At 51.7% G+C, this 23,102-nt stretch overlaps 1 protein-coding gene across 7 annotated transcripts in view; it reads right to left on the bottom strand.

Moving 5' to 3' along the window:
- Positions 1-23,102, bottom strand: part of chd6 (chromodomain helicase DNA binding protein 6) — a 43,856-nt gene that overhangs the window by 3,320 nt on the left and 17,434 nt on the right. For 5 of the 7 annotated variants that reach the window (XM_007911794.2, XM_007911790.2, XM_007911791.2 and 2 more), the window contains 27 exons: positions 21,635-21,752; positions 21,273-21,371; positions 20,673-20,807; positions 19,816-19,937; positions 19,174-19,417; positions 16,933-17,109; positions 16,188-16,331; positions 15,572-15,827; positions 14,666-14,876; positions 13,966-14,161; positions 13,479-13,643; positions 11,830-12,009; positions 11,412-11,522; positions 10,518-10,720; positions 9,234-9,433; positions 8,450-8,609; positions 7,582-7,671; positions 6,984-7,087; positions 6,186-6,315; positions 5,693-5,762; positions 5,413-5,473; positions 4,922-5,138; positions 3,876-4,078; positions 2,248-3,567; positions 1,748-1,902; positions 1,248-1,469; positions 414-836 (listed from right to left, as the gene is read on the bottom strand). In XM_007911794.2, the coding sequence (XP_007909985.2) occupies positions 414-836; positions 1,248-1,469; positions 1,748-1,902; positions 2,248-3,567; positions 3,876-4,078; positions 4,922-5,138; positions 5,413-5,473; positions 5,693-5,762; positions 6,186-6,315; positions 6,984-7,087; positions 7,582-7,671; positions 8,450-8,609; positions 9,234-9,433; positions 10,518-10,720; positions 11,412-11,522; positions 11,830-12,009; positions 13,479-13,643; positions 13,966-14,161; positions 14,666-14,876; positions 15,572-15,827; positions 16,188-16,331; positions 16,933-17,109; positions 19,174-19,417; positions 19,816-19,937; positions 20,673-20,807; positions 21,273-21,371; positions 21,635-21,752 (5,716 nt within the window). The remainder of the gene's footprint in view (positions 1-413; positions 837-1,247; positions 1,470-1,747; positions 1,903-2,247; positions 3,568-3,875; positions 4,079-4,921; positions 5,139-5,412; positions 5,474-5,692; positions 5,763-6,185; positions 6,316-6,983; positions 7,088-7,581; positions 7,672-8,449; positions 8,610-9,233; positions 9,434-10,517; positions 10,721-11,411; positions 11,523-11,829; positions 12,010-13,478; positions 13,644-13,965; positions 14,162-14,665; positions 14,877-15,571; positions 15,828-16,187; positions 16,332-16,932; positions 17,110-19,173; positions 19,418-19,815; positions 19,938-20,672; positions 20,808-21,272; positions 21,372-21,634; positions 21,753-23,102) is intronic. The other 2 variants (XM_007911792.2, XM_007911793.2) reach the window with 2 other exon arrangements.

The following is a 23,102-nucleotide window of genomic DNA, read 5'->3' as shown; positions in this document are numbered from 1 at the left end:
GTTCCCAGCAACTTCTGTTGTTATTTCAGATTTCCAGCATCTGCAGTATTTTCCCTTTTGTATTCTGCAAAGTGTATTGACTGTATTTTGTGGCAAAATTTATAAACTGTCCTGATCAGTAATAGGATCAATAAACACTCAGATTCTGATTAGATGCCAAATTAATAAATGCTCCGGTCGCAATCAATAAATTGAGCTGAAATTTACTATCAGACTGGCAGGTCGAATAGAGCAGCGAGAAAAAAGAGAGGAGAAAGAGAGAGACAGAGAGGGGATAGAAAGAGTGAAGAGAAAGAAACAAACAGACAGAGAGAGGAGAGAGAGAAAGGGACAAGGAGAGAGAGGAGAAAGAGAGAGAATTAGTTGTAGAAATTCACAACACTCCTCCCATCCTCCCCACCTCAGCAACGTACCAGAGCCTCAGGTTTTTTCTCCTTCATGAACAGGATGTCCAGCCCCTCCACGTTCTTCCTTCGCCCCCTCCTCCTACGAGCGTCTTCGCCCCTCAGAGCCCCGTTGATGACCTGCCCGGTGACGGGGTGGATGAGGCCGGCCTGCAAGATGCCGGCCATGTCTGTGCGGATGGTGCCGGCCGGGTCAAGCGGGGCCAGTTTGGGGCCACTGATGATGACAGGTACGGAGCCCAGTACCTCCTCGGAGGCCTTGGACAGGTCCATGGCGGTGTCCTGCCAGCCGTTCAGAGACAGGTGAGAGCGGCCAGCGAGCAGCCCCACCTCCTCCAGGCTCTTCCTCTTCGCTCCTCGCTCCGTCTCAAACTCGTACTTCCTCCTCCGCCTCCGCTGGTCCCTCGGGAATGCCATGTTCAGCAAACTCTCCTGTTTCCCAAACACAATCACAGTTTATAATAATAATCCTGCATTTGACACAGCTCCTCATCACGTCTTCTCAAAGCGCTTCACAGGATATACTGTAAAGTGAATTGACTGTATATTTTGTGGGTGAAACGCGGCAGCCAATTGTCCACAGCAGCGTCCCACAAACAGTCGTGGATTGAAGTGACCAAATTATCATTATTTTTTATGATTATGTTAATATTTAGGTTTATGCAGTACCTTTCACAGTCGGAGGAAGTTTCAAAAGTCGGGCAGAATATCTGAAAGCTTGCATGTTTGCATGTTGAGGGTGGGGGGGGGGAGTATCAAGCTGGCGATCGCTGAGATTAATGGTCTTGAAAGAACTGGTGCGAAACGGTGACGTGCAGGAGGCACTGAGCCAGTGTTACTTGCCTTGGTGAGCGGGTGAGGGTTGGAGTGTGTGTCAGGGAAGCTCAGCCCCGAGGCGGCCTGTACTGGGATGCTCAGATAGTTGCTGAGGTTCAGGCTGTCGGGTGGGGAGCTCACGGAGTACACCACTCCCTGAGGCTCCAGGTTCTGCTGCTGTGCCGAGGGCCACTTGCCTTTCAGCACCACGTGGCAAATATTGTCGATGCGGTTAATGATAACCCGATCCTGTAACAACAACAACTTGCATTTACACACCTCCACACACAGAATAACATCATAATAATAATCCTGGCATTTGATACACTCTCTGATCACGTCATTTGAGACATCTCAAAGCGCTTCACAAAATATACAGTAAAGTGAATTGACTGCATTTTGTGGCGAAATGCGGCAGCCAATTGTGCACAGGAGTGCTCTCATAACATGTTCAAAGGAGCAAATCCACTGCCATGTGGACCTATTCCCACTCCCCACAGAGACAGCCCACTGGTGTGAGCACTGACCTTCGGCCACTCTGCGGACGAGTACAGTGTCTTCTCCTGTAGGAGCTGAGCAATGGTGGGCTCTCGGGCCTCCTGTACCAGGCAGTCCTGCAGCTCATCCTGTGCAAGGCTGGCTGATGTGTTGCTCTCTTCGTCAAAGCTCTTCAGCGGCAGCACTGTGGGAAGGAGCAGCGAGTGGTCATGTGAGTGAAAGACAAAACACTAACACACACCATCCCCATCACTCTCACCCCCACCTCCCACCCGACATTCACTCTCACACAGTGACCCCCCACCCCATTTCCTAGAGCAATTCACATAAAAGTGTAAATACACAATAACAACAATCCTTGTACTTGATCTAGCGCCTTATCACATCATTGAGACGTCTCAAAGCGCTGCACGCAATACACAACTTGAATCTGGGACACTACCCTGCATGTGGGGGGGATGACCCTGGGTGTTTGTACGCTAGTTGGTGTGGGGAGTGGAGGGGGTGGGGGGGGAGGTGAGGGACTGACCTTCTGGCTGTGACCCGTCCTCTGACTTCTCCTCCGAGTCGCGGGGGCTGCTGACCTCCTTCACGTTGCCCCCCAGACCGCGGCCGAGCTTCAGTTCCTGTTTGATGTGTGTGATGGCGAGGGTGGAAGCGGGGGAGACTGGGTCCTCACTGCCCAGGGAGTGGCTACTCGGGAAGGCTGGCAACGCCGGGTCAGGATTGTCCAGCTCCAGCCGATCACTGCCGGACTCCGACCCTGGCCCAGCCACACTCTGCTCCTCCTCCTCCAGGCTGCTATGCTGGCCTGGCTCACCGCATGGCTCACGGTCTGTGTCGTCAAGAACAGCCGGTGAGGAATCGGAATCGAGCTCCGGCTTGGCTGCTCCCGGCACAATTCCTGGATTGGAATTCCCAGCAGCAGGCCACCCCAGGTTTGGGGATTTGCTCCCTTCCTCCTCCCCGCCGGCAGTGGTTTCCTCACCCGGCTGTGCCGTGTTGGTAGCCGGTGGCGGTGACGCTCGAGAGCAGTCACTCTCTCTGTGCCCGTTCTCGGCTTCCACCTTGGCCCCCAGCTGCTCCACGCTGTCCAGCACCTCCCTCGTGCCACTGGTCACCGCCTCCATTGCCGTCTCCCCGTTGTTCAGGTCCATCTGCGAGTGCCTCACGCCCTCGGCTGGTATCTCTGACATGCTTCCCGGTGATTCGGGACAGGACACAGCTAGCGGGCTTGGGGCAGAGTCGCTGGCCACATCGCTGACTGGCTCACACTGACCGTGGAAGTCCAGGTCACAGCCGGCCACACCGTACTCCGGAGGCTTCTCACAGATCTGAGCTGCCCCTTCCCCCTCGCTCTTGATTTCCAGGCCGGGCTCAGGACACCCGTCTTCCAGCGTCTCGTCCGCCTTCTCCTGCTCGGCGTCTGTCTGCTCCTGGGTGTCCTTATCGCCCAGCGTGGGCACGGTGGAGGCGGGCGAGGCTGACTGGCTGGGGTTGAGCGAGGACTGGCTGTACGGGGCGGGCACGCTATGGTAGTAGGTGTTGCCGTTCTGCACATAATTGCGGTGAGCTTCGCGGAAAGAGAGCTGGTTGTCGTTAAGGATGTAGTAGTCAGTTCGGCTCAGGCCGTGTTTGGCTGCCCCCAGCAGGAGGTCCCGGTCGTGCTTGCTGCACTCCCACCACACCGGCAGGTACAGACTGGGCCGACACAGCTTCAGTCTTTCCTCCATGTGTGGATGACGCAAGACCTGCTCACGCAACTTACGCAGCAGCTCGATACGATACAGTGTCCGTGAGGCACGCTCCTCGGTGATAGGCTCAACAAAGATGCCGGCATCTGAGGGCTCTGCAAATAACATTGAAATATATAAAACTCACACCAGGAATACAATAATAATTAGAATAATAATAACCCTGGCATTTGATATAGCCCCTTATCACATCGTTGAGACGTCTCAAAGCGCTTCACAGGATCTTGACTGTATATTTTTGCGGAAGAAACGCGGCAGCCAATTAATTGCGCACAGCAGTGTCCCACAAACACTCGCCTCACTTGCAAGGCGAGTGCTCTAACCACTGAGCTACAGGACTCCAGAGCACAGGCCGGGTACAGGTCGGAGTTCAGACGGAATGCCAACAGAACGGAATTCTAACCTTTCCTGACTGGCAGCCGGCACACACCCCGGCACATGGCCACAAAACCGTGAAAGTAACGCTCCAGGCTCTGGTCAGTCTTGCGCTCCAGCCGGGCAAAGCTGCGGAATTGGTTCCAGTCAAACAGCTTCTTGTCGGGATCATACACGATGCCAAAGGTGGAGACAACACGATAGAAATCAGTCTGCTCCCGCCTCGTCCACCTACAGCGGGAGAGAAACTTGGTCCTCATACACCACAGTCATAGCAATATCAAAAGGCAAAATAATGCAGATGCTGGAAACTCTGTATAGTCTGATACTAACAGTTCTAATGAAAGGCCATCTACCTAAAACTTTAACTCACTTTCTTCTCTCCATAGATGACCTGCTGAGTGTTCCCAGCCACTTCTGTTTTTAAATCATAGGAATATGATTTGATACAGTGCCTTATTGAGGCACAATGTCTCAATGTCTCAAAGCCCTTCACAAAGTTTATAAAGTTACTGGATTTTGCAGGTGGATGATGTGACAGCCAGGTTACACACAGCAATGTCTCACAAACATCCATGAAGCGAATGACCAATTTTATGTTGGCCAGGGCTCGGGGAGAGAGAAACTCCCTTCTCTTTTCCAACAGTGCCGCAGGAACTTTATAACAGGGCTCGGACAAGACCTCGGTTTAATTTAACGTCTCATCCCAAGGACGATGTCTGCGACAATGCAGCGCTCTCTTCCCCAAGCACCGCGCTGCAGGGACTGTGAGCTCAAAGTCCCGAACTCATCACTAACCTTGCAGGTTCCTAGTGCCTGAAGTGCTACAAACTGACCAGATGTCAACTCGCAACATCCAGAACTAACTGTGGGGAAATTTGGGATGAGGTTAACTGAATAACGGGACAGGACCGTGTGCCAGAGGAAAGAAGGTCACAAGAAACATTAACCATCACCTGCAAACCAGAGTCCCGACAAAGAGCTGAAGTCCACACTCAAACTTCCTTCAGAATTTACTGAGTTTCACCCAAAAGGAAACACCAAAGAGCTGGGGGTGGGGGGAAGATGTCTTACCGCTGTGGGTCCATGGTAACAGCTTCCATCTCGGGGATCCTGCCCCAGATCTCCTCCTGCGGGAACCAGCGCCGCCGGTTATTCCGAGCCAATGACTCCATCCTCACCAGCTCCTTGCGGTTGCAGCGTTGGTAGGTGGTGATGAGCCGCCGGAGCCGGGCTGTGAGCACCGAGGCCACTGGCCACTGTGGTCTATCTGTGTCTGCCCCGTCCTGGGCTGGAGGGAGAGAGCGAGAGGATTGGGAGCTCAGGTTAGCACAAGACCCTGCCCACATCCTCCCCCGCCCCACTGCCCACACCCTTCCACCCCCACCCACTGCCCATTTCCCTCCCCCACCCTACTGTCCGCACCCCTCCCACCCACTGCCCACACGACTCCCACCGTTGCCCACACCCCTCCCATTCTACTGCCCAAACAACCTCCCCCACCACCCCTCCCCCACCCAATGCCCACAACCCTCCCCCCCACTTTGCTCCCCAGCAGTACTCACCTGTAACAGAGTCGTCTCCTTTCTCCATGGTCCCAGACTCTGTGCAGGAGCTGGTGTCCTCCTGTGGGGAAACAGTAAATCTCAGCAATTTCAGAGAAGAGAGTTTGGGGATTAAGACAAGATTTATTCCTTATCCATTATCTCCTCCTTCTCCAGGGACAGCGGTCCCCCAAAGCACCTAGCAACGCCTGGCATCGAGTGGCAGTGCCCCCCACCCACGCTGGGCACAAACAAAGCAAACTATTTGTATTAGCCCAGCAAGCAAACTCAGCAAACTCACATCGGGCTGGTCTTTGAACACTCTGCTCTCGGACTTCAATTCCAACTCGTCGGCTTTGCACAGATCAGCTCTGGAACACATGACAAAGTCAGCAGCTAACCACACACACAGCAGCCAAATCAACAGTGTGAGTGAGAGAGAGAATGAGTTGAATGTGTGAGAGTGCAAGAGCGAGTGAGTGAGAGAGTGGAAGAGAGTGAGTCAGGGAATGGGTGATGGGAGGGAGGGTGGGGGGGAAGGGGGCTAGTTTCTTGCCTCAGGAGCTAGAATTCTTTACAATTGGCTCCCGAAGCCCAAATCATTGACTAGGTGTTGAGAAGTGAGTGATGTGAACATGGGGATGGCACAGACATGATGGTCTCTTTCTGAGCCGGAAATGTCTGTGTCTAAATCTCACAACTGTCTGACTCATCGGGGGGTAATTTCACAGCCCATTGACTAAGCCCTCCCCAACCCCCCACCCATCCGCGTGGTAGAGCCGTTCCCCTTTTACCCCTCAGCCATGTCTGCCGTCAGGTCGATGCCCCCTTGCTCTGCGGCCAGCGACGTCTCGTCAGGCATGCCCACCCGGTCCAGGAAGCACAGGGATGGGTCTGCTCTCATGGCGTTGTACCTCTCATAACCTGGAGAGGAGATTATAGCAATGCGTCAGCCTCAATAATAATAATCCCTGCATTTGATATAGCGCCTTAACACATCGTTGAGACATCTCAAAGCGCTTCACAGCATACGTTATAAAGTGGATTGACTGTGTATTTTGTGGGTAAAACAGGGCAGACAATTTTTTTCTACAGTGCATGGACCAACGACTGAAACATGTGGAAGAATGATGATAATCCTATTTAGGAGTACTTAATTGTGCTGCGCACAGCAGTGCCTCAAATGACCACATTTTTGAAAAATAGAATAAAAATAAAAATATAGAAAAATATATGTAATGGAACCCTGTCACTCCCATTCCTTGAATAAAAAAAATGTTTCTCCCCCCACCCCATCTACAGCCCAGCCGCCAGCCATCCCCAGCCTCAACCCTTGTCCACATCATCTCTGTCTCATCCTGCACTGAGCACACTGCAGGCAGGAGCAGCATTGACATTACCCTTCTGCTGAAATCACAAACCCCTGAGCAGCCTATCACCAGGGTTGGTTTATCAATTAACACCGCCACCAGCGAGCGAGTGAGTTGCTATCTGAAGGCTGGGCAGCGTGGAGACTGACCTTGAGTTGGCTGTAACTTCTCTCTCACCCCCAAACGCAATGTCAATATAAAAGCCCCCTGTCCCGAGCTCACCATGTTTATAGACTCCCATCAACAAGGATTTGTCAGCGTCTCCATCCCACCACTCAACTGGGATGTCTGTGTAATCGGCTTCAGGAATCCACACATCCAGCTTCCTGTGAGAGACAGACAGACAGACTCAATCAGTGACAAAGAGAGAGTGAGAAAAACACTACAAACTTGTGAAAAATCGGTTAATTAGGCAAATTAAAAATTAAAATTTTGATCTGAATCTGGTTGGCTGTGTCCAGCAATCCGGCCCCCGAATCTCAGCGTGGCCTCTGTGGGTCAGCACCAATGGCAGAGAGGGAGGATTTTGCTCCCGTTCTCTTATAATAATCCTTGTGTTTGATACAGTGTCTTATCACATTTTCCGAGCAGCGTCCCACAAACAGCCATGAATTGAGTGACCAAATTATTTTTTTGAAGGAATTATTACCCTGGAAAGCGATCCGCCAATTGACTAACAACCGGGTTCCTACTTACTGCTGGTAAACAGAGACGTGTGGAGTAAGGAAACTTGCCCAACATTTTGCCCTGCAGGGAATCAAACCCAGGTCCTCTGGCTTGTGAGGCGAGTGCTCTAACCACTGATCTACAGGACTCTTACCCGGCGTCGGTTCCCTCCAAAGCCTTGTCCGCGGCTTCTCCCAACACTTCCTGTTTGAGGTAGTACAGCATCCGCACTCTGAGTAGCACCCTGAGAGCAAACCACACACAGATTATTACAGGGAAAGGGAGATGGGACAACCATTGAACCAACATAGACAGTTTAACATCTCAATCACCACCATTGGCGATCGGGCCTACCTCTCTGGTACTACCCTTTGAAGCTCCATCCCACTGTCCCTCAGTCTCGCCCCCTCCCTTGCCTCCTTCAAGGCACATCTCAAGCCCCACTTCTTCGATCGTGTCTTAGGCCACGCTACTACCCCCACCCTCCCTGCCCTCCACCACTCCTGATCCCAGCTCAGGTCCAAATCCCTGACTGTCCAGTGCCTTGGGACGTCCTCCCGATGTGAAGGGCACGGTGTAAATGTCATTTGTTGCTGTTCATCCAGAGAACCAGCTCAGCCCTGGAGTGTCAGCCTAGACCAGGGCGGTCCAACCTTTTGGCTGCTGAGGGCCGGACGGTCTATTTGAGAAACGTCAGGCGGCCCCATAAGCAATAATTTTGTAATAATAATACTCCTTGCATTTGATACAGCGCCTTATCACGTCTTCTATGTGTCTCAAAGCACTTCACAGAATATACTGTAAAGTGACTTGACAGTATATTTTGTGGGTGAAACATGGCAGCCAATTGCACACAGCAGCGTCCCACAAACAGTCATGGATTGAGTGACCACATTATTTTTTGAGTGGGGGAGGTGGGTGGGGTGGGGCAAGTTAAATCTGCTCATGAGCCACCAGATGGGTCCCCTTGGCCTAGACTATGAAGTGAATGTCAGTCTGGTTACCCTGCCCTGCGCACATACTTGTTGCAGTGCTGTTTGAGATGTTTCTTGTAGCCGTCGTCGTGGAACAATACGTCAGGGTTACAGCTGGCCACCCAGTCGGCGTTCTTCACCTCAGGCTGAGAGAGCGGAGTCTTCACTTTCTTTCCTTTCCTCCCCCTGGGCACAGGAGCCGAAAGCCCTGGGGAGAGAGAGGCCAGGCCATCAGTCAGTGCTGCCTCCACTACCTCACCCCACGAGCTTGCTATTCACAGCTCAGACAGGGTGTGTGTGTGTGTGTGTGCGAGGACTCCATCATCAGCGCTTTGGGCATCCTCCCAGTGTGAAAGGCGCTAAACAAACGTAATTTGTTGTTGTTTAATTGTTTTGTGTGTGTTGAGGGGGCGTGAGTGTAGAGGGGAGTTAGAGCCGGAACCCACCCTGCCCACACTAGTTTCCACTTGCTGGTGAGTCCATCACGAGAGACATTAATATAAGACAAACAGAAGCAAATGTGAAGGGAGCCCAGGAGGAACTCGTTCACAGAATATGGAACTCACTGTCCAAAGTCGTGGTGAAGGCAGAGAGCATGAACATATTTAGCTTGGTGAGTACTCAAGGGACAAGAGAACAGAGGGGAATAGGAGAGGCCAATAGAGGGTTGTATGGGCTATAAACATTTCCACAGTCTAGTTGGGCCAAAGGCCCAATTCCATAACGTAATGTGCTGTAAAATTGTGTGTAGATTTCTATGTAACTACACATGCACGCACATACATTCAGACACAGACCCGCACTCAGACGCAGACCCGTACACAGACAGTACCTGAGTGGTTGTGCAGGGCCTGGTTCTGCCCGTCCTTGGTGGGGGTGATGAGGTCCCAGATAAAGCTCTTGATCTTCTCATCACCCTTGTAGTGTTTGAGGCAGTAAACCAGCAGCGTGCGGCAGATAGTCTCCATGTCCTTCTCACTCAGATGCCACTTAAACCGCCCATGTGACAAGATGTCTTTCCACCGGCCCCAGCTGGGAGATAAACCATCAGTCAGTCAGTCCCTCATCCCTTGTCTTAGATAAATAATTTGTTTTTAATAATTTGTATTAATAAATCGGTCACTCAATCCGTGACTGTTTATGGGACGCTGCTGTTCGTAATTGGCTACCGTGTTTCACCCGCAACATATACACTTTACAATATAGTCTGTGAAGCGCTTTGAGACGCCTCAAAAACGTGATAAGGCGCTATATCAAATGCAAGTATTATTGTGAAAACAAAAACAGAAGTCGCTGTGAACACTCAGCAGGTCAGGCAGCATCTATGGAGAAAGGAAAGTGAATCAATGTTTGGGTCCATGACCCTTCATCAGAACCCCTTCTCACTTTCCTTTCTCCATAGATGCTGCCTGCCCTTCTGAGTGTTCCCAGCGACTTCCATTTTTGTTTTCAGATTTCCAGCATCTGCAGTATTTTGCGTTTTGCAAGGATTATTGTTATTATCATTGTCTTTAAGGTCCAACAACTCCCAGCAACTCACTGTCCAGTCCAGCTGTTCACACAAAGCAACATCCTGACTGAAGTGGATAGATTGTTGTTAGGTAAGGACATCAAAGGATATATCTTTGAGGTATAGATCAGCCATGGTTTTATAGAAATGGCGTAACAGGCTCGAGGGGCTTGATGGCCTACTACTGTTCCCATATTCCTGCCATGAAGAGAATGACTGATTTTTCAAGGGGATTGTTGGCCAAGACACTGGGAGAGAGAACTCCCTTCTTTTGTCTCCCAATAGTGTCACGGAATCTGTAACGTCCACCTGACCAGGCACAGATAAAAATAACAATAATAATCCTTGATTTAGTGAACAAATTATTCATTTATTTTTTGAAGAGATTATTACCCTCGGAAAAGCAATCCGCCAACTTGCCCAACGTTTCCCCCTGCACGGGAATCAAATTGAATCCAGGTCCTCTCACTAAGCTACAGGACTGCATGTTAAAGTCTTGTCAGAAGTCCAGCATCCCTGACAATGCAGCGCTCGCTCCCCCAGCACTGCGCTGGAGTGCCAACCTGGGCTGTGAACTCACACGCATTGTCGCTGGTTATAACTCACCCAAATATCAGTAGATTCTTCTCCACCCGGAAGCACTCTGCCCGCAGGTAGCGGCGAGTCTTGTCATGGAGCCGGCGCGAGCGGCAGGGCCTGTCCTCGGTGTCGCTGTCCAGTTCTGAGAACTCCATCAGCTCGTCGTCTTCAAATGAGTTGTAGTGTTTGGTCTGTTTCCGGACCCGCGGCGTGTCAATCACCAGGCTGTCCTGCAGGAGGAGCCATTCACCACAGGTCACAGCACCACCATCATCATCACCATCACCATAATAATCCTTGCATTTGATATAGCGCCTTATCACGTCTCAAAATGCTTCACAGAATGGTGTAAAGTGAATTGACTGTATATTTGTGGTCAAAACACGGCAGCCAATTGTGCACAGCAGTGTTCCCACAAACAGTTGTGGATTGAAGTGACCAATTTATTATTGTTCTTTTCTTGAGGGATTATTATCAGGTGTGTGGAGTAAGGAAACTTGCCCAAGGTTTCACCCTGACCTGCCAGGAATCGAACCTAGGTCTCTCGCTTACAAAGTGAGCTGCAGGACCTCCACTCAATCCAGTTGTGGACTGAGTGATCAAATTATTAATTTTTTTTAAGGGATTATTACCCCTGGAAAGGGGTAATAATCGATTAACAACTGGGTTCCTACTTACTGCTAGGTAAACAGACGCGTGTGGAGTAAGGAAACTTGCCTAACGTTTTGCTCTGCCCAGGAACCAAACCCAGATGCTCTAATCACTGAGCCATGCCTGGCCCGAGAGACACTGTGAGCCAGCACCCACCTGCCTCAGTCACTCCAAAACCAGGCACTAAGATCAATCATTATTAGACTCTTCCCCCCGACCCCACACTACAGAGCTGCCCCGCTCGTTCCCTCGCTGCTCGTTCAGACTTGCCTTCCCATTCTTAGATTCAATCTCCAGTTCTGCAATTTTGGCCCATTTCTGCCAGAAGTTGGGATCATCCAACGAAATGTCCGTCCTGTTGCCTGATGCCACGAAGCTCGCCTGGAGATAAAACACACAAGCTTCACGGTGAAATGATCAACATTAACAACTTGCAGTTATATAGCATCCCTCACGCTGGGTAGTGTCCCAGAGAGCTTGACAGTGGCGGAGCAGGGGGAAGGGGACTGTAAGCACGGTCAAAGAGAAAGGTCTTCTGGCGCGACCTGAAGATGGGGAAGGAGGGGGCAAAGTGGAGGGATTGGGTGAACTGTCCCAGATTTTTGGAGCGAATCAGATGCACGTGTTATGTTAGAGCAAAGTGGACGGGGGACATGGGCAACAAGGACACAAGAGCAGTTCTGTTAACCTTGGCGAATGTGGAGCCTTTCCCTTCCGACTCGATGGTGATGGTGCGAGTTCTCCTCAGGAGAATCTGGTCAATATCCTCTTCGCAAAACTTGGACCCTTCGTCCTCTTCGTCCATCAGCGCCCCATATGCTCCCTTGCGAAGGAGATCTTCCACCTCGATCTTGGAGAGCGGCTGTACCTGAGCGGGACACACCCCACACAAGTCACGCTCACGCTTCACACCACAACCGCTGCCCAACCCAACTCTCCTCCACCAGCAGAAAGCTTCCCAACATGTGTGGTCACTCTTCAATAATAATAATGCTTGCATTTGATGTAGCGCCTTATTATGTCTTCAAGACGTCTCAAAGCATTTCACAGAAACTGTAAAGTGAAATTGACTGTGTATTTTGTGGGTAGAACGCGGCAGCCAATTGTGCACTGCAGTGTCCCACAAACAGTCATGGACCGAAAGATCAAATTATTATTATTTTTGATTTTTTTGTTGAAATGATTATTACCCCCAGAAAAACAATCCGCCAATCGACTAACAACCAGGTTCCTATTCACATTTAGGCAAGCAGAGGCATGTGGAGTAAGGAAACTTGTCTAACGTTTCGCCTGACTGGGAATCAAACCCATGTTCTCTCGCTTGAGAGGCTCTAACCACTGAGCTACAGATCTCCACGTTTATACATCAAGTTTGATTGAAGAAGGACCTTTGGCCCATTTGATCTCACCATTCCAGTGGGTGTGAACAGCAACAACAGAAAACCAGGCAGTGGGCAGCTTCTTCTGGTCTGACTTTCAGAATTCTATTAATACCAGCCTTTGTTTATAGGGGACGTTTGGTGAGGAAGCGCATTAAAAGATATGGAGAAAGGGCAGAGAAATTGGATAAAGGTTTGGCTGTTTGTAGCTCATGCCTGCATCCAGGTGGGCTACCCTGTTCGCCTACAAATGTAAATATAAATTTGTATTGTATTGTACAAAATATACAGTTACTACACTTTATAATACGTGGCTTAGAAGCAAGATGTCCTCCTGACGTGAAAGACAGTGTATTAAACATAAAGGTTATTATTACTATCATTTATCTCCTGTGAATCTGGTAGGCTAGCAGATGCAAGCTCGATGGGCTGAGTAGCCTCCTCCTGTTCTTGTGTTATTGTCTTTCCATCAGAGAGTCCAGGTCTTTCCCAATTAAGACCGTTTTGTTCTGAAATGTAAAGATGGCCCAGAACTGTGCTCCTCAGTTCGATGGTCCTGTAATTTGGACGGTATTTTTTCCACATCAGGTGAGAGCAAAAGAAATAGTTTCCACCTTAAGACTGGATTTGAGAATTTTTTTTCACAATTCTGCTCAATCTTTAAACTATACATGAAAATGGTCTGACAGACTCAGGGGAATTTTGTGGTCTCTGGCGTTTCAATTATTTCCTTCCGATCGGAGAGGGGCACGCAGTCAGTCAGAGGTGTGCGTACCAGAAAATAATATCTGGGGATACAGTGTACAGTTTGGGACACGACGTGTTATGTGACTGCCAGAATGGTGGAAGGCGAACTGGGTGGACCTTGACCTTCTTTCGCCAGCAAATTCTCATGTCCTTGTGTTATACGTGCCCTGAGTGTATGAGTGCCGGAGCTGGTGCGGTGGACGTGCCTCACCCCATTGGTGCTCCCTCTGCGGTTCATGGCCTGCAGCACGGCCCGGTCCAGCCCCAGCTTCAGGCTGGCCTTGTCGAACATCTCTCGCTCGTACGAGTTGCGGGTGATCAGCCGGTAAACCTGCACCGCCTTGCTCTGGCCGATCCGGTGACACCGAGCCTGGGCCTGGGGTGGGGGGCGGGAGGGGGGAGAGAGAGGTTACAGGCGACAGCGACAGACCCTCGGCCACAACAACAGATTGCATTTACGCGGCGCCTTAAACGTTGGGAGGACGTCCCAAGGTGCTGGACAGTCAGGGATTTGGACCAGAGCCAGGAATTGGGATCAGGAGGGGTGACGGGCAGTGAGGATGAGGGTAGGAGGGTGACAAAAGCGCGGTCTAAGAGGAGGGTCTTAAGATGTGCTTTGAAGGAGATCACGAATGCATAACATGGTATACCATGGTATGGAATGCTCGGGGGATGAGGTGGGCGTCTCGGAGTCTCACCTGCAGGTCATTCTGTGGGTTCCAATCAGAGTCGAAGATGATGCAGGTGTCGGCTGCGGTCAGGTTGATCCCCAGACCCCCTGCCCGCGTACACAGCAGGAACACAAAGCGGTCAGAGTCCGGCTTGGAGAATCGGTCAATCGCTGCCTGTCTGAGATTCCCCCGCACTCGGCCATCAATACGCTCATATGTATACCTAAAATATCGTAAGCACACAGCGCATCATAAGCCAATAACAACAAATTACATTTATACAGCGCCTTTCCCGTCGGGAGGATATCCAAGGTACTGCAAAGTGAAGGGTTTGCACCCGAGCTGGCGGTTGGGAATCAAGGGGTGTGGAGATGGGAAGATGACCAAATTCAAGGTTGGTCGAAGAGAAAGGTCTTGAGATGGGCCTCGAAGGAGGCAAGAGAGGGGGCGAGGCAGAGGGGCTCTGTGCTGGACTTCCAGAAGATGTGGACAGAAAGGCCTGACTGCCATTAGTGGAGTGAGTAGGGCAGGGGACATGGAGCAGGCCAGTGCCCATCAAGCGGACAGGTTGGTAAGGTGTTATTGACCACAGAAGTAGGGAGAGGTAGAGGAGCAAGACCGTGGTGGGCTTCAGAGGTGAGGACGGGGATCTTTGAACTCGATCTTCTGGGGGATTGGGCATCAAGCAAGTCAACGTGTCGAAAGCACACCCAGCGCGTGATGTTACCGTCTGTGGATAAGGTAATCCTCCAAGATATCCAGGCAACGAACCATCTGGGAAAAGATCAGGACCTTGTGGCCTCCGGCGATGAGTTTGGGCAAAAGCTTGTCGATGAGCACGAGTTTCCCCGCTGCCTGGATCATGGCCTGCAGCTGGTAGTCCGGAGCCTCGGGACTGCGCACTTCCCGGAATTCATCCAGAATCTTCTCCTCGGCACCTGCCGGGAGCCAGAGACAAAGCTGGTCAAGGGGATTGGAGAGAGGCAGGCCGACCTCTGGCACATTTAATTTGATGTTTCCAGAAACCCCCACCCTCCCCCATCCCAGCCAAATTCTCCCCCCCACATACCTTACCAACCCCACCCCTTGCACCTTAACCGTGCCCCCACCCTCAAAAATGCAGACCCAGTGTCCAGGCCTCAACCTCCCCGTTCCAGCTATTGATTACTTTTCTATGTAAAGGAATACTTTTTGGTACCTGTCCTAAAGTTGACGCTCACCCACCAATCCAGCGCCCTCTTGTCGTGCTGTGTTGGCGTATCTTGTTTCTCTCACAAAATATACAGTCACTTTACAGTATATCCTGTAAAGTGCTTTGAGACTCTCGAAGACATTATAAGGCGCTAATATCAAATGTGAGGATTATTATTATTTTGTTTACCTCTGTCCTGTTTAGCAGCTGACGTGCCCTGGCCCGTACCCTTTCAAAGGCTGAAGAGCCAGTCAAGTTGTTCTCTTTTTTGGGGGTGGGGGAATGGGACGGGACACAAAAAGGTCTTACTACATTTTGCTACAAATCCAATGACTGTCTCCCCACTGCCCCTACCAATAAACCTTCCCAGCTTTCCCCCAGAGACAGAAGTCCAGTTTACAGATCATGAGGTACACATGTTGTCTTGAGAGCCAAGCTCACCATTGATCAGATAGGGGTGATTACAACACTTCCTCAGCTCCATCATGGTGTTCAGGAGGTTGGGCATGTTGGCCTGGTTGGCTCCCTTTGCCAAGAAGGAGAAGTTCCTCTCCAGAATGGCTCTGTAGTATTTCTTCTGGATGTTGGTCAGTTCCACCTCAATGATGGTCTCCTCCTTGGGCGCCAGGTTCTTCTCCACGTCGTCCTTCAGTCTCCGCAACATCATTGGCTTCAGCACCGCCTGCAGCTTCTTCACCTGCCAATCACACGCCAAGGGTCAGCATCACATGGTCAGCCAATCACAGCAAGTCAGTTAGGGTCACTCAGCCAATCACAGCCACACAGCTTCAGTCACTGAGCCAATCATAGCTGCCCAGCAGGGTCATTGGGCCAATGACAGCTGAGGGCACATCTTTTACCCGACACAGAGCAATGCAATGACTGAACGTCTTGGGAGAGGACACCAAGTTTCTCTCAGGAGCCAGTGATAGACTGGTCTTTGTGGCCTGACTGATGTTGACCAGGTGATGCTCCACTGTGTAACCTGCAGTGGGTGCAGGTCGCAGGGAGCAGAAACCATCATTGCAGGGCTAGTAATGACAAACGACTCTGGTACCTGCTCATCGGTCTTCAGGTCCCCGAACTCCTCCAGGAAGGTGTTCTCGGATGGGAAATGTGTCGGCTCCAGGAAATTTAGCAAACTAAAGAGCTCTTCCACTGTGTTCTGCAGAGGTGTTCCAGTCAGCAGCACCTTGTGTTCCTGAGAGCAGAGACACAGAGGGTGAGTGAAAGTCAGAGACAGCAAGCGAGAGAGAGTCAGTGATTGAGCGAGGAAGAGAGAGAGACAGAGTGAGAGACGGAGAGATACAGAATGAGAGCAAAACACGAGTGTGCGAGGACTGTTCCTTCCTGGTAGCACAAACAGCAAACTGACATTGTACAACAACGTGCAACTGAAGGAATACCCGGCATTGGCCTGTGAATTATGAGGAGGCGATGAGGAACTTTAAGGCTGAGAAATTTGGTGCCTCACGTTGCTTGAAATTGATTTTGTGGGGTGGGAAAGAACCTCTATCTGATGCCCATCTCTCCCTATCTCTCTCTCGAGTCTTCAGCTACTGTCAACCAAACAGGACACAGGAGTCATTCAAACCAGATCAGATCAACACCTGGATACACAGAGCCTTTAGGCCAATTCCCACAACAGGCTGGCTGAGCCACACATGAGCAGTGTTGAAAGAGGAGGCGAACTCTGTTTTGGCTACAGGTTTCAGGTTTGCATGGAGAGGCTTTGAGAGGGGGGAGCGGGGAGGGAGGGGGGAGCGGGGAGGGAGGGGGGAGCAGGGAGGGTGTCTCCTCACCAATCCCATCAGCTTCAGGCCCTCCAGCAGCTTGCAGTTCTTGTTCTTCAGCCGGTGTGCCTCGTCGATGATCACACAGCGCCACTGGATCTTACGCAGCTCTGGGCAGTCGGCCAGGATCATCTCAAAGGTAGTGATGATGGCACTGAACTTAAAAATGCCCTGAATAGGAGCCCCCTGCAAGAGAGCAAGATCCCAGCACAATCAGCCAACACTGAACGAGACATTCAGCCTTTCAAACAAAAGGCTTTAGCAAGTAAACAGGGAAACACTGGCTCCACTGAACAATAACAAGATTACATGGGTATAGCGCCTTTCACGTCGCGAGGATGTCCAATGCGCTGGACAGCGACAGCATTTCGGACCCGAGCTGGGTTCGGGGGGAGAAGGGAGGGGAGGGGAAGGGGGGTGACCGATGGCATGGTTGAAGAGGAGGGTCTTGAGGTAGGACTTGAAGCTAAGGAGGGGCGAGGCGGAGCAATTGGGGGATGGAATTCCAGAGGTTGGGGGCAGAGTGGCTGAAGGCTCTCCCGCCAATGGTGGGGCGGATGGGTCAGGGGACATGGAGCAGCCAGAGCCGGCTGAGCGGAGGGAGCAGGCGGGTTGGTAGGGAGTTAGGAGATCATAGAGATAGGGTGGGGCGAGGCCATGGAGGGCTTTGTAGGTGAGGACCAGGATCTTGAACTGGATCCTCCGAAGGATAGGGAGCCAATGGAGTCGGGCGAGAGTGGGGGAGATGGGGTCACGGAGTTTGGTGCGGAGAGGACACGGGCTGCAGAGTTCTGGATTATCTGCAGCGTGTGGGGGGAGGAGTTGGGAAGGCCGACAAGCGGGGCGTTTGCATAGTCGAGCCTAGAGGTGGAGAAAGGCATGAATAAGAGTTTCAGCGCCTGAGGGGTGAGGTAGTGGCGGAGTCGGCCGATGTTACGGAGGTGAGGGAAGGCAGAGTGGGTCATGGCTTTGATGTGGGGAAGAAGACAGTTGGGGGTCGAACAAGTCACCCAGGTTCCTGACTGGCTGGTGAGTTGTAGTGTGCAACCATGGAGGTTGATGCTGCCAGAGCCTGAGGGGCAGAGGCGCTGCATTTATAAAGGGCCCCTCATGCAGGGTAGCTTCCCAGAGCGCTTTGGATGGTGAGTTGCAGCGATTTAAGATCAAAACCAAAATCACAGAAAGATGTTAAGACATTTTTTAACACTTGCATGTGCACATACAGGCGCAGGGTTATTAGCACATGAAATACGAGACTAAAATTCTTGGTTGAACGAGAATTCATAATATATTTTAAAAGGGAATTAGAACAAATATTAAAAGAAGACAACAACAACAACAACAAGATTCCATTTATAAAGCGCCTTTCACATCGGGAGGACGTCCCAAGGCGCTGCACAGTTGGGTCAGGACCCGAGCAGGGGGAAATGGTCAGGGTGAGGGGAGGGAAGGGAGGGAGCGAGGAGGGGGGAAATGGTCAGGGTGAGGGGAGGGAAGGGAGGGAGCGAGGAGGGGGTAGAGAGTCGAGAGCGGAGCTGAAGGCTCGGTCAAAGAGACAGGTTTTGAGACCGGCCTTGAAGGAGGAGAGGGAGGAGGCAGCGAAGGCACTGGGGATGGAGTTCCAGAGCCTCGGGGCTGAGAGGCTGAAGGCCCGACCACCGATGGTAGGGCGATTGGGGCGGGGGACGTGGAGCAGACCGGAGCCGGAGGAACGGAGGGTACGGGCAGGTAGGTAGGGGGATAGTAGGTTGGAGAGGTAGGAGGGAGCAAGGCCGTGGATGGCCTTATAGGTGAGGGTGAGGATCTTGAATCAATTCTCTGGGGGATGGGGAGCCAGTGGAGGCGAGCGAGGGTGGGAGTGATGTGGTCCCGAAGCCTGGTGCGGGACAGTACACGAGCTGCAGAGTTCTGAATGACCTGCAGCTTGTGGAGGGAGGTTAATTTTAACTATTTAAAAGAGGATGTATATGTGTGTCTAAGCATGTGTATGGGTCCATGTATGTACATGTATGTATGTGCAGGTCTATGTATGTATGTGGGTACGTATGTGTACATGTGTGTCTATGTATGTGTCCGTGCATGTGTGAGTGTGTCTATGTATGTGAATATATGGATGTGCATGTGCAGGTCTATGTTTGTGCGCGTATGTGTGAATATGCATATGTAAGGATCCATGCAGGTATGTATATATATATATATATATATATATGTGTGTGTGTGTGTGTGAGACAGAGCCACAGTGTGCCTCACCTCAGTGTCCTTATAGTGCATCTCATATTGATGGATCATCTGGCGGCTGATCTGGCTGCCGTGGTACACAATCACGTTGATCTCCGTCCAGGTGCGGAACTCCCGCTCCCAGTTGGCTATTGTGGAGAGAGGGGCAATAATGAGGAAAGGCCCTCGCATTCCCTTCAGGTATATCTCATACAGAAAGGTTATGGATTGGATTGTCTTGCCCAGACCCATTTCATCTGCCAGAATGCAGTTTTTTCTGAAAAATACAAATTTGTAAACCTCATTAAACACAAGCGTGGGGAGAGGGAGAGAAAATAATCACATCATTTACACATTTATCCTCTTCACTCAGGCTAGGTGAGAGAGAGACAGAGAGCTAGACAGAGAGAAATTAAAAAAGAGTTAGTTAAAGTTAAAACAATGTAATAAAACTCATTAATAAGATGAGCAGAGAGAATTTAACATGGCACTGCAGGGTTTGCCTTGGTTACGTGAGACAGCGTCAAAGATCACGTAACCAAGGCAACCAAGCTCAGCCGCTCAAAGAGCTTTCCTTTGCCTTTGGTTAAAGCATTTTGAGTCCTGTGCAACCAACTTCCAGCACCTCCCAGCTAGCACGGAGAGAGAGCGGGAGGGAGAGAGAGAGAGACTCACCTGTTGTACCAGTTGAAGAGCAGCCAGTTCATTCCCTCCAGCTGATATTCCCTGAGTTCATTTTCGTTTCTATAATCTCGCGAGCCGTCCAGTTTCTGCCAGGATTCGGGAATGGGACGATCCTGATGGAAACCAACAAGGAGCAGGTTTAGAATGGCAGGAATTCCCGAGCATCCCTCCCAGCTCTGCAAATACACAAAGCACCTCGACGCACTCAGTTTCCTGTTCACCACTGGAGCTCACTGTCTGCTGTGCGAGTACAGTCATTGCTTATATTAATCTGTGCCTGTAATACAGCCCTCTATAACATCATAACGTACCAAAGCACCATAGTCTAGTGACTGTGTATTTGTAGGCAGGCTTGGCAGCCAATTTGCGCACAGCAATGTCTTACTTCATACATGAGGTGAATAATAGTAATAATCCTTACATTTGATGTAGCGACTTATCAGGTTGTCAAGATAACTCAAAGTGCTTCACAAGATATACTGTAAAGTGGAGTGACTGTGTATTTTGTGAGCCAACTGTGCACTGCAATGTCCCACAACAGCCATGGAGTGAGTGACCATTTTCATTTAGAGGATTGTTGGCCAATTGTTTGTTGGCAGAGAGAAACTCCCTTGTCTTTTGAATAGTGATGTGGGATGTTTAACGTCGACCTGAACAGGCAGCTGATTTAACATACACCAAAATGGCTGCCACATCTGCATACAAACACACAATGACTACACTTGGCAGCCCAGGAAGCACTCTGGGACATGTCCTACGCGATAATGGGCTATAAAAACACAGGTTTATTCTCTCATTCACACAAACACTGTATGGGCCCAGACAAACAGACATTCGATCCCATTTACCCCGTTGGTAACTTCAGGCATGATCTGCAGCAGCTCATAGTCCTGGATTTTAACCGGATCAATGTCCTCCACCAGCTCCCATGTGCTCTCCTCATAGGGCAACGAACACCACTTCACCAGGTAGTGAATCACCGGCTGGAGGTGGGGAGGGGGGAAAAGAAGGTTAAAGTTAAAGCAGTGAACATTAATGACAGAATTTACTGGTTGAAATTGCAGCTACACACGCACACACACACACACAACGTATACACACACACCAACGTATATACTCACACGTGCGCACACAGGATTAATAACAACAAATGATAAGATAATGTGAATTGTCGCATAATAACTCCACTGCAGCCAAGTGCAAGTAAACAAACAGAACAGGACTGCACCCCCATCACAACCTTATCCAAGCCAGAGCCAGATGTGGGACAACCCCAAGGCTCCTGGAATCAGACAGACTAAAGGTGCACCAGGCGCTGAAGCAGTACAGAGCCGTTGTGTTTGGTTGCTATAGAAACTCCAGCAAAGGAGGCCATTTGGCTCATCCTACACACGCGCCACAATCACCAAAGGAGCAACTCGCTGAGAATTTGTTGGCTCTGAACGTACATCTGTACCCACCTCCCCAGTCTCTGTATCGATCGTGTGTGCCACATCCAGAATCCGATCCACTTCAACGTAATCCGGATTAAAGGGTTCGTCGTCAGTCTGCAGGCAGAAACCCAGATTGATTCACGTGGAAATGTGTTGCACCACATAACGGAACTCACGGTAACAACTCAAGGGAGTGGCTCAGGCAAGGAGCAACTTTGAGCCCATTTGATCTCATCCTTCCAGTTCCCTGGCCTCCTGTCTTCCTTGTACTGGCCTCAGTCACCTGATCTGGGAACCATGATCCCAGTTCCGCTCCCATCTGTGACCCTCCAGTGAAGAGATTTTCACAGCGAGTCAGCCCTCTCCCTCACTCTTACCTCAAGAAAAAGGTGCTTCATTTGTGCGAGCTTGGTCCTGAAGCGTTTGATCTTCTGGTGAATCCTCTTGTCTTTCTCCAGCTCCTCCACCGTGGCCCACTTACAGTGCAGGTAGGAGCTGTGACACAGGGAGCACACTGAGCCATGGGCCTCACACATCAGAGACCCCCCACATACACCCCCCCGACCCCACACACAGCAACCCTCGTACACCACACAGCCCCTCCCATACACCAGAACCCTCCATACACCACACAGCACCCCCTCATACACCACAAGGCCCCCAAATACACCACGCAGCGCAGCCCACCGCACACCACACAGCGCAGCCCACCGCACACCACAGCCCCCCACACCGCACAGCGCAGCGCCCCCCCGCACACCACAGCCCCCCCCCGCATACCACACAGCGCAGCCCCCCCCCCGCACACCACAGCCCCCCCCCCGCACACCACACAGCGCAGCCCCCTCCCCCGCACACCACAGCCCCCCCCGCATACCACAGCGCAGCCCCCCCCCCCGCACACCACACAGCGCAGCCCCCCCCCGCATACCACACAGCGCAGCCCCCCCCGCACACCACACAGCGCAGCCCCCCCACGCACACCACACAGCGCAGCCCCCCCCACCGCACACCACACAGCGCAGCCCCCCCCGCACACCACACAGCGCAGCCCCCCCCCCCGCATACCACACAGCGCAGCCCCCCCGCACACCACACAGCGCAGCCCCCCCCCGCACACCACACAGCGCAGCCCCCCCCCGCACACCACAGCCCCCCCCCCCGCACACCACACAGCGCAGCCCCCCCACCGCACACCACACAGCGCAGCCCCCCCCTGAACACCACACAGCGCAGCCCCCCCCCGGCACACCACACAGCTCCCCCCCATACACCACAGCGCAGCCCCCCCCCGTACACCACACAGCACAGCCCCCCCCCCCCCGTACATCACACAGCGCAGCCCCCCCCCGTACACCACACAGCACAGCCCCCCCCCGTACATCACACAGCGCAGCCGCCCTCCCGTACACCACACAGCGCAGTCCCCCCACGAACACCACAGCGCAGCCCCCCCCCCCGTACACCACAGCGCAGCCCCCCAGTACACCAGAGCGCAGCTCCCCGTACACCACACAGCACAGCCCCCCCCCCCCAAGTACACCACACAGCGCAGCCCCCCTGTACACCACAGCGCAGCCCACCGCACACCACACAGTGCAGCTCATCAGCTGCCACAATCGCCTATAAAATCTACACTTGACAGTAATTCACGCCGTGGCGCCTGTATCAGATGTGGGGACTAGTTATAATTAATTTCATAGAGTATTGCAGACAAGGTTAATTGATGATTAACTAGTGTAACCAGCAATACGTCGACTGGGTGGGGGGGGGAGAAACTAATCAGGTCACAAACTCTCTTGTCACTGGATCCCCAGCTCACTCTCTGGGGCTGAGATTATGTGG

This window comes from Callorhinchus milii, unplaced genomic scaffold (genome assembly GCF_018977255.1).
Source record: "Callorhinchus milii isolate IMCB2004 unplaced genomic scaffold, IMCB_Cmil_1.0 Scaffold18, whole genome shotgun sequence".
Lineage (NCBI taxonomy): Eukaryota > Metazoa > Chordata > Chondrichthyes > Chimaeriformes > Callorhinchidae > Callorhinchus > Callorhinchus milii.
This window is presented reverse-complemented; position numbering and strand designations above follow the sequence as displayed.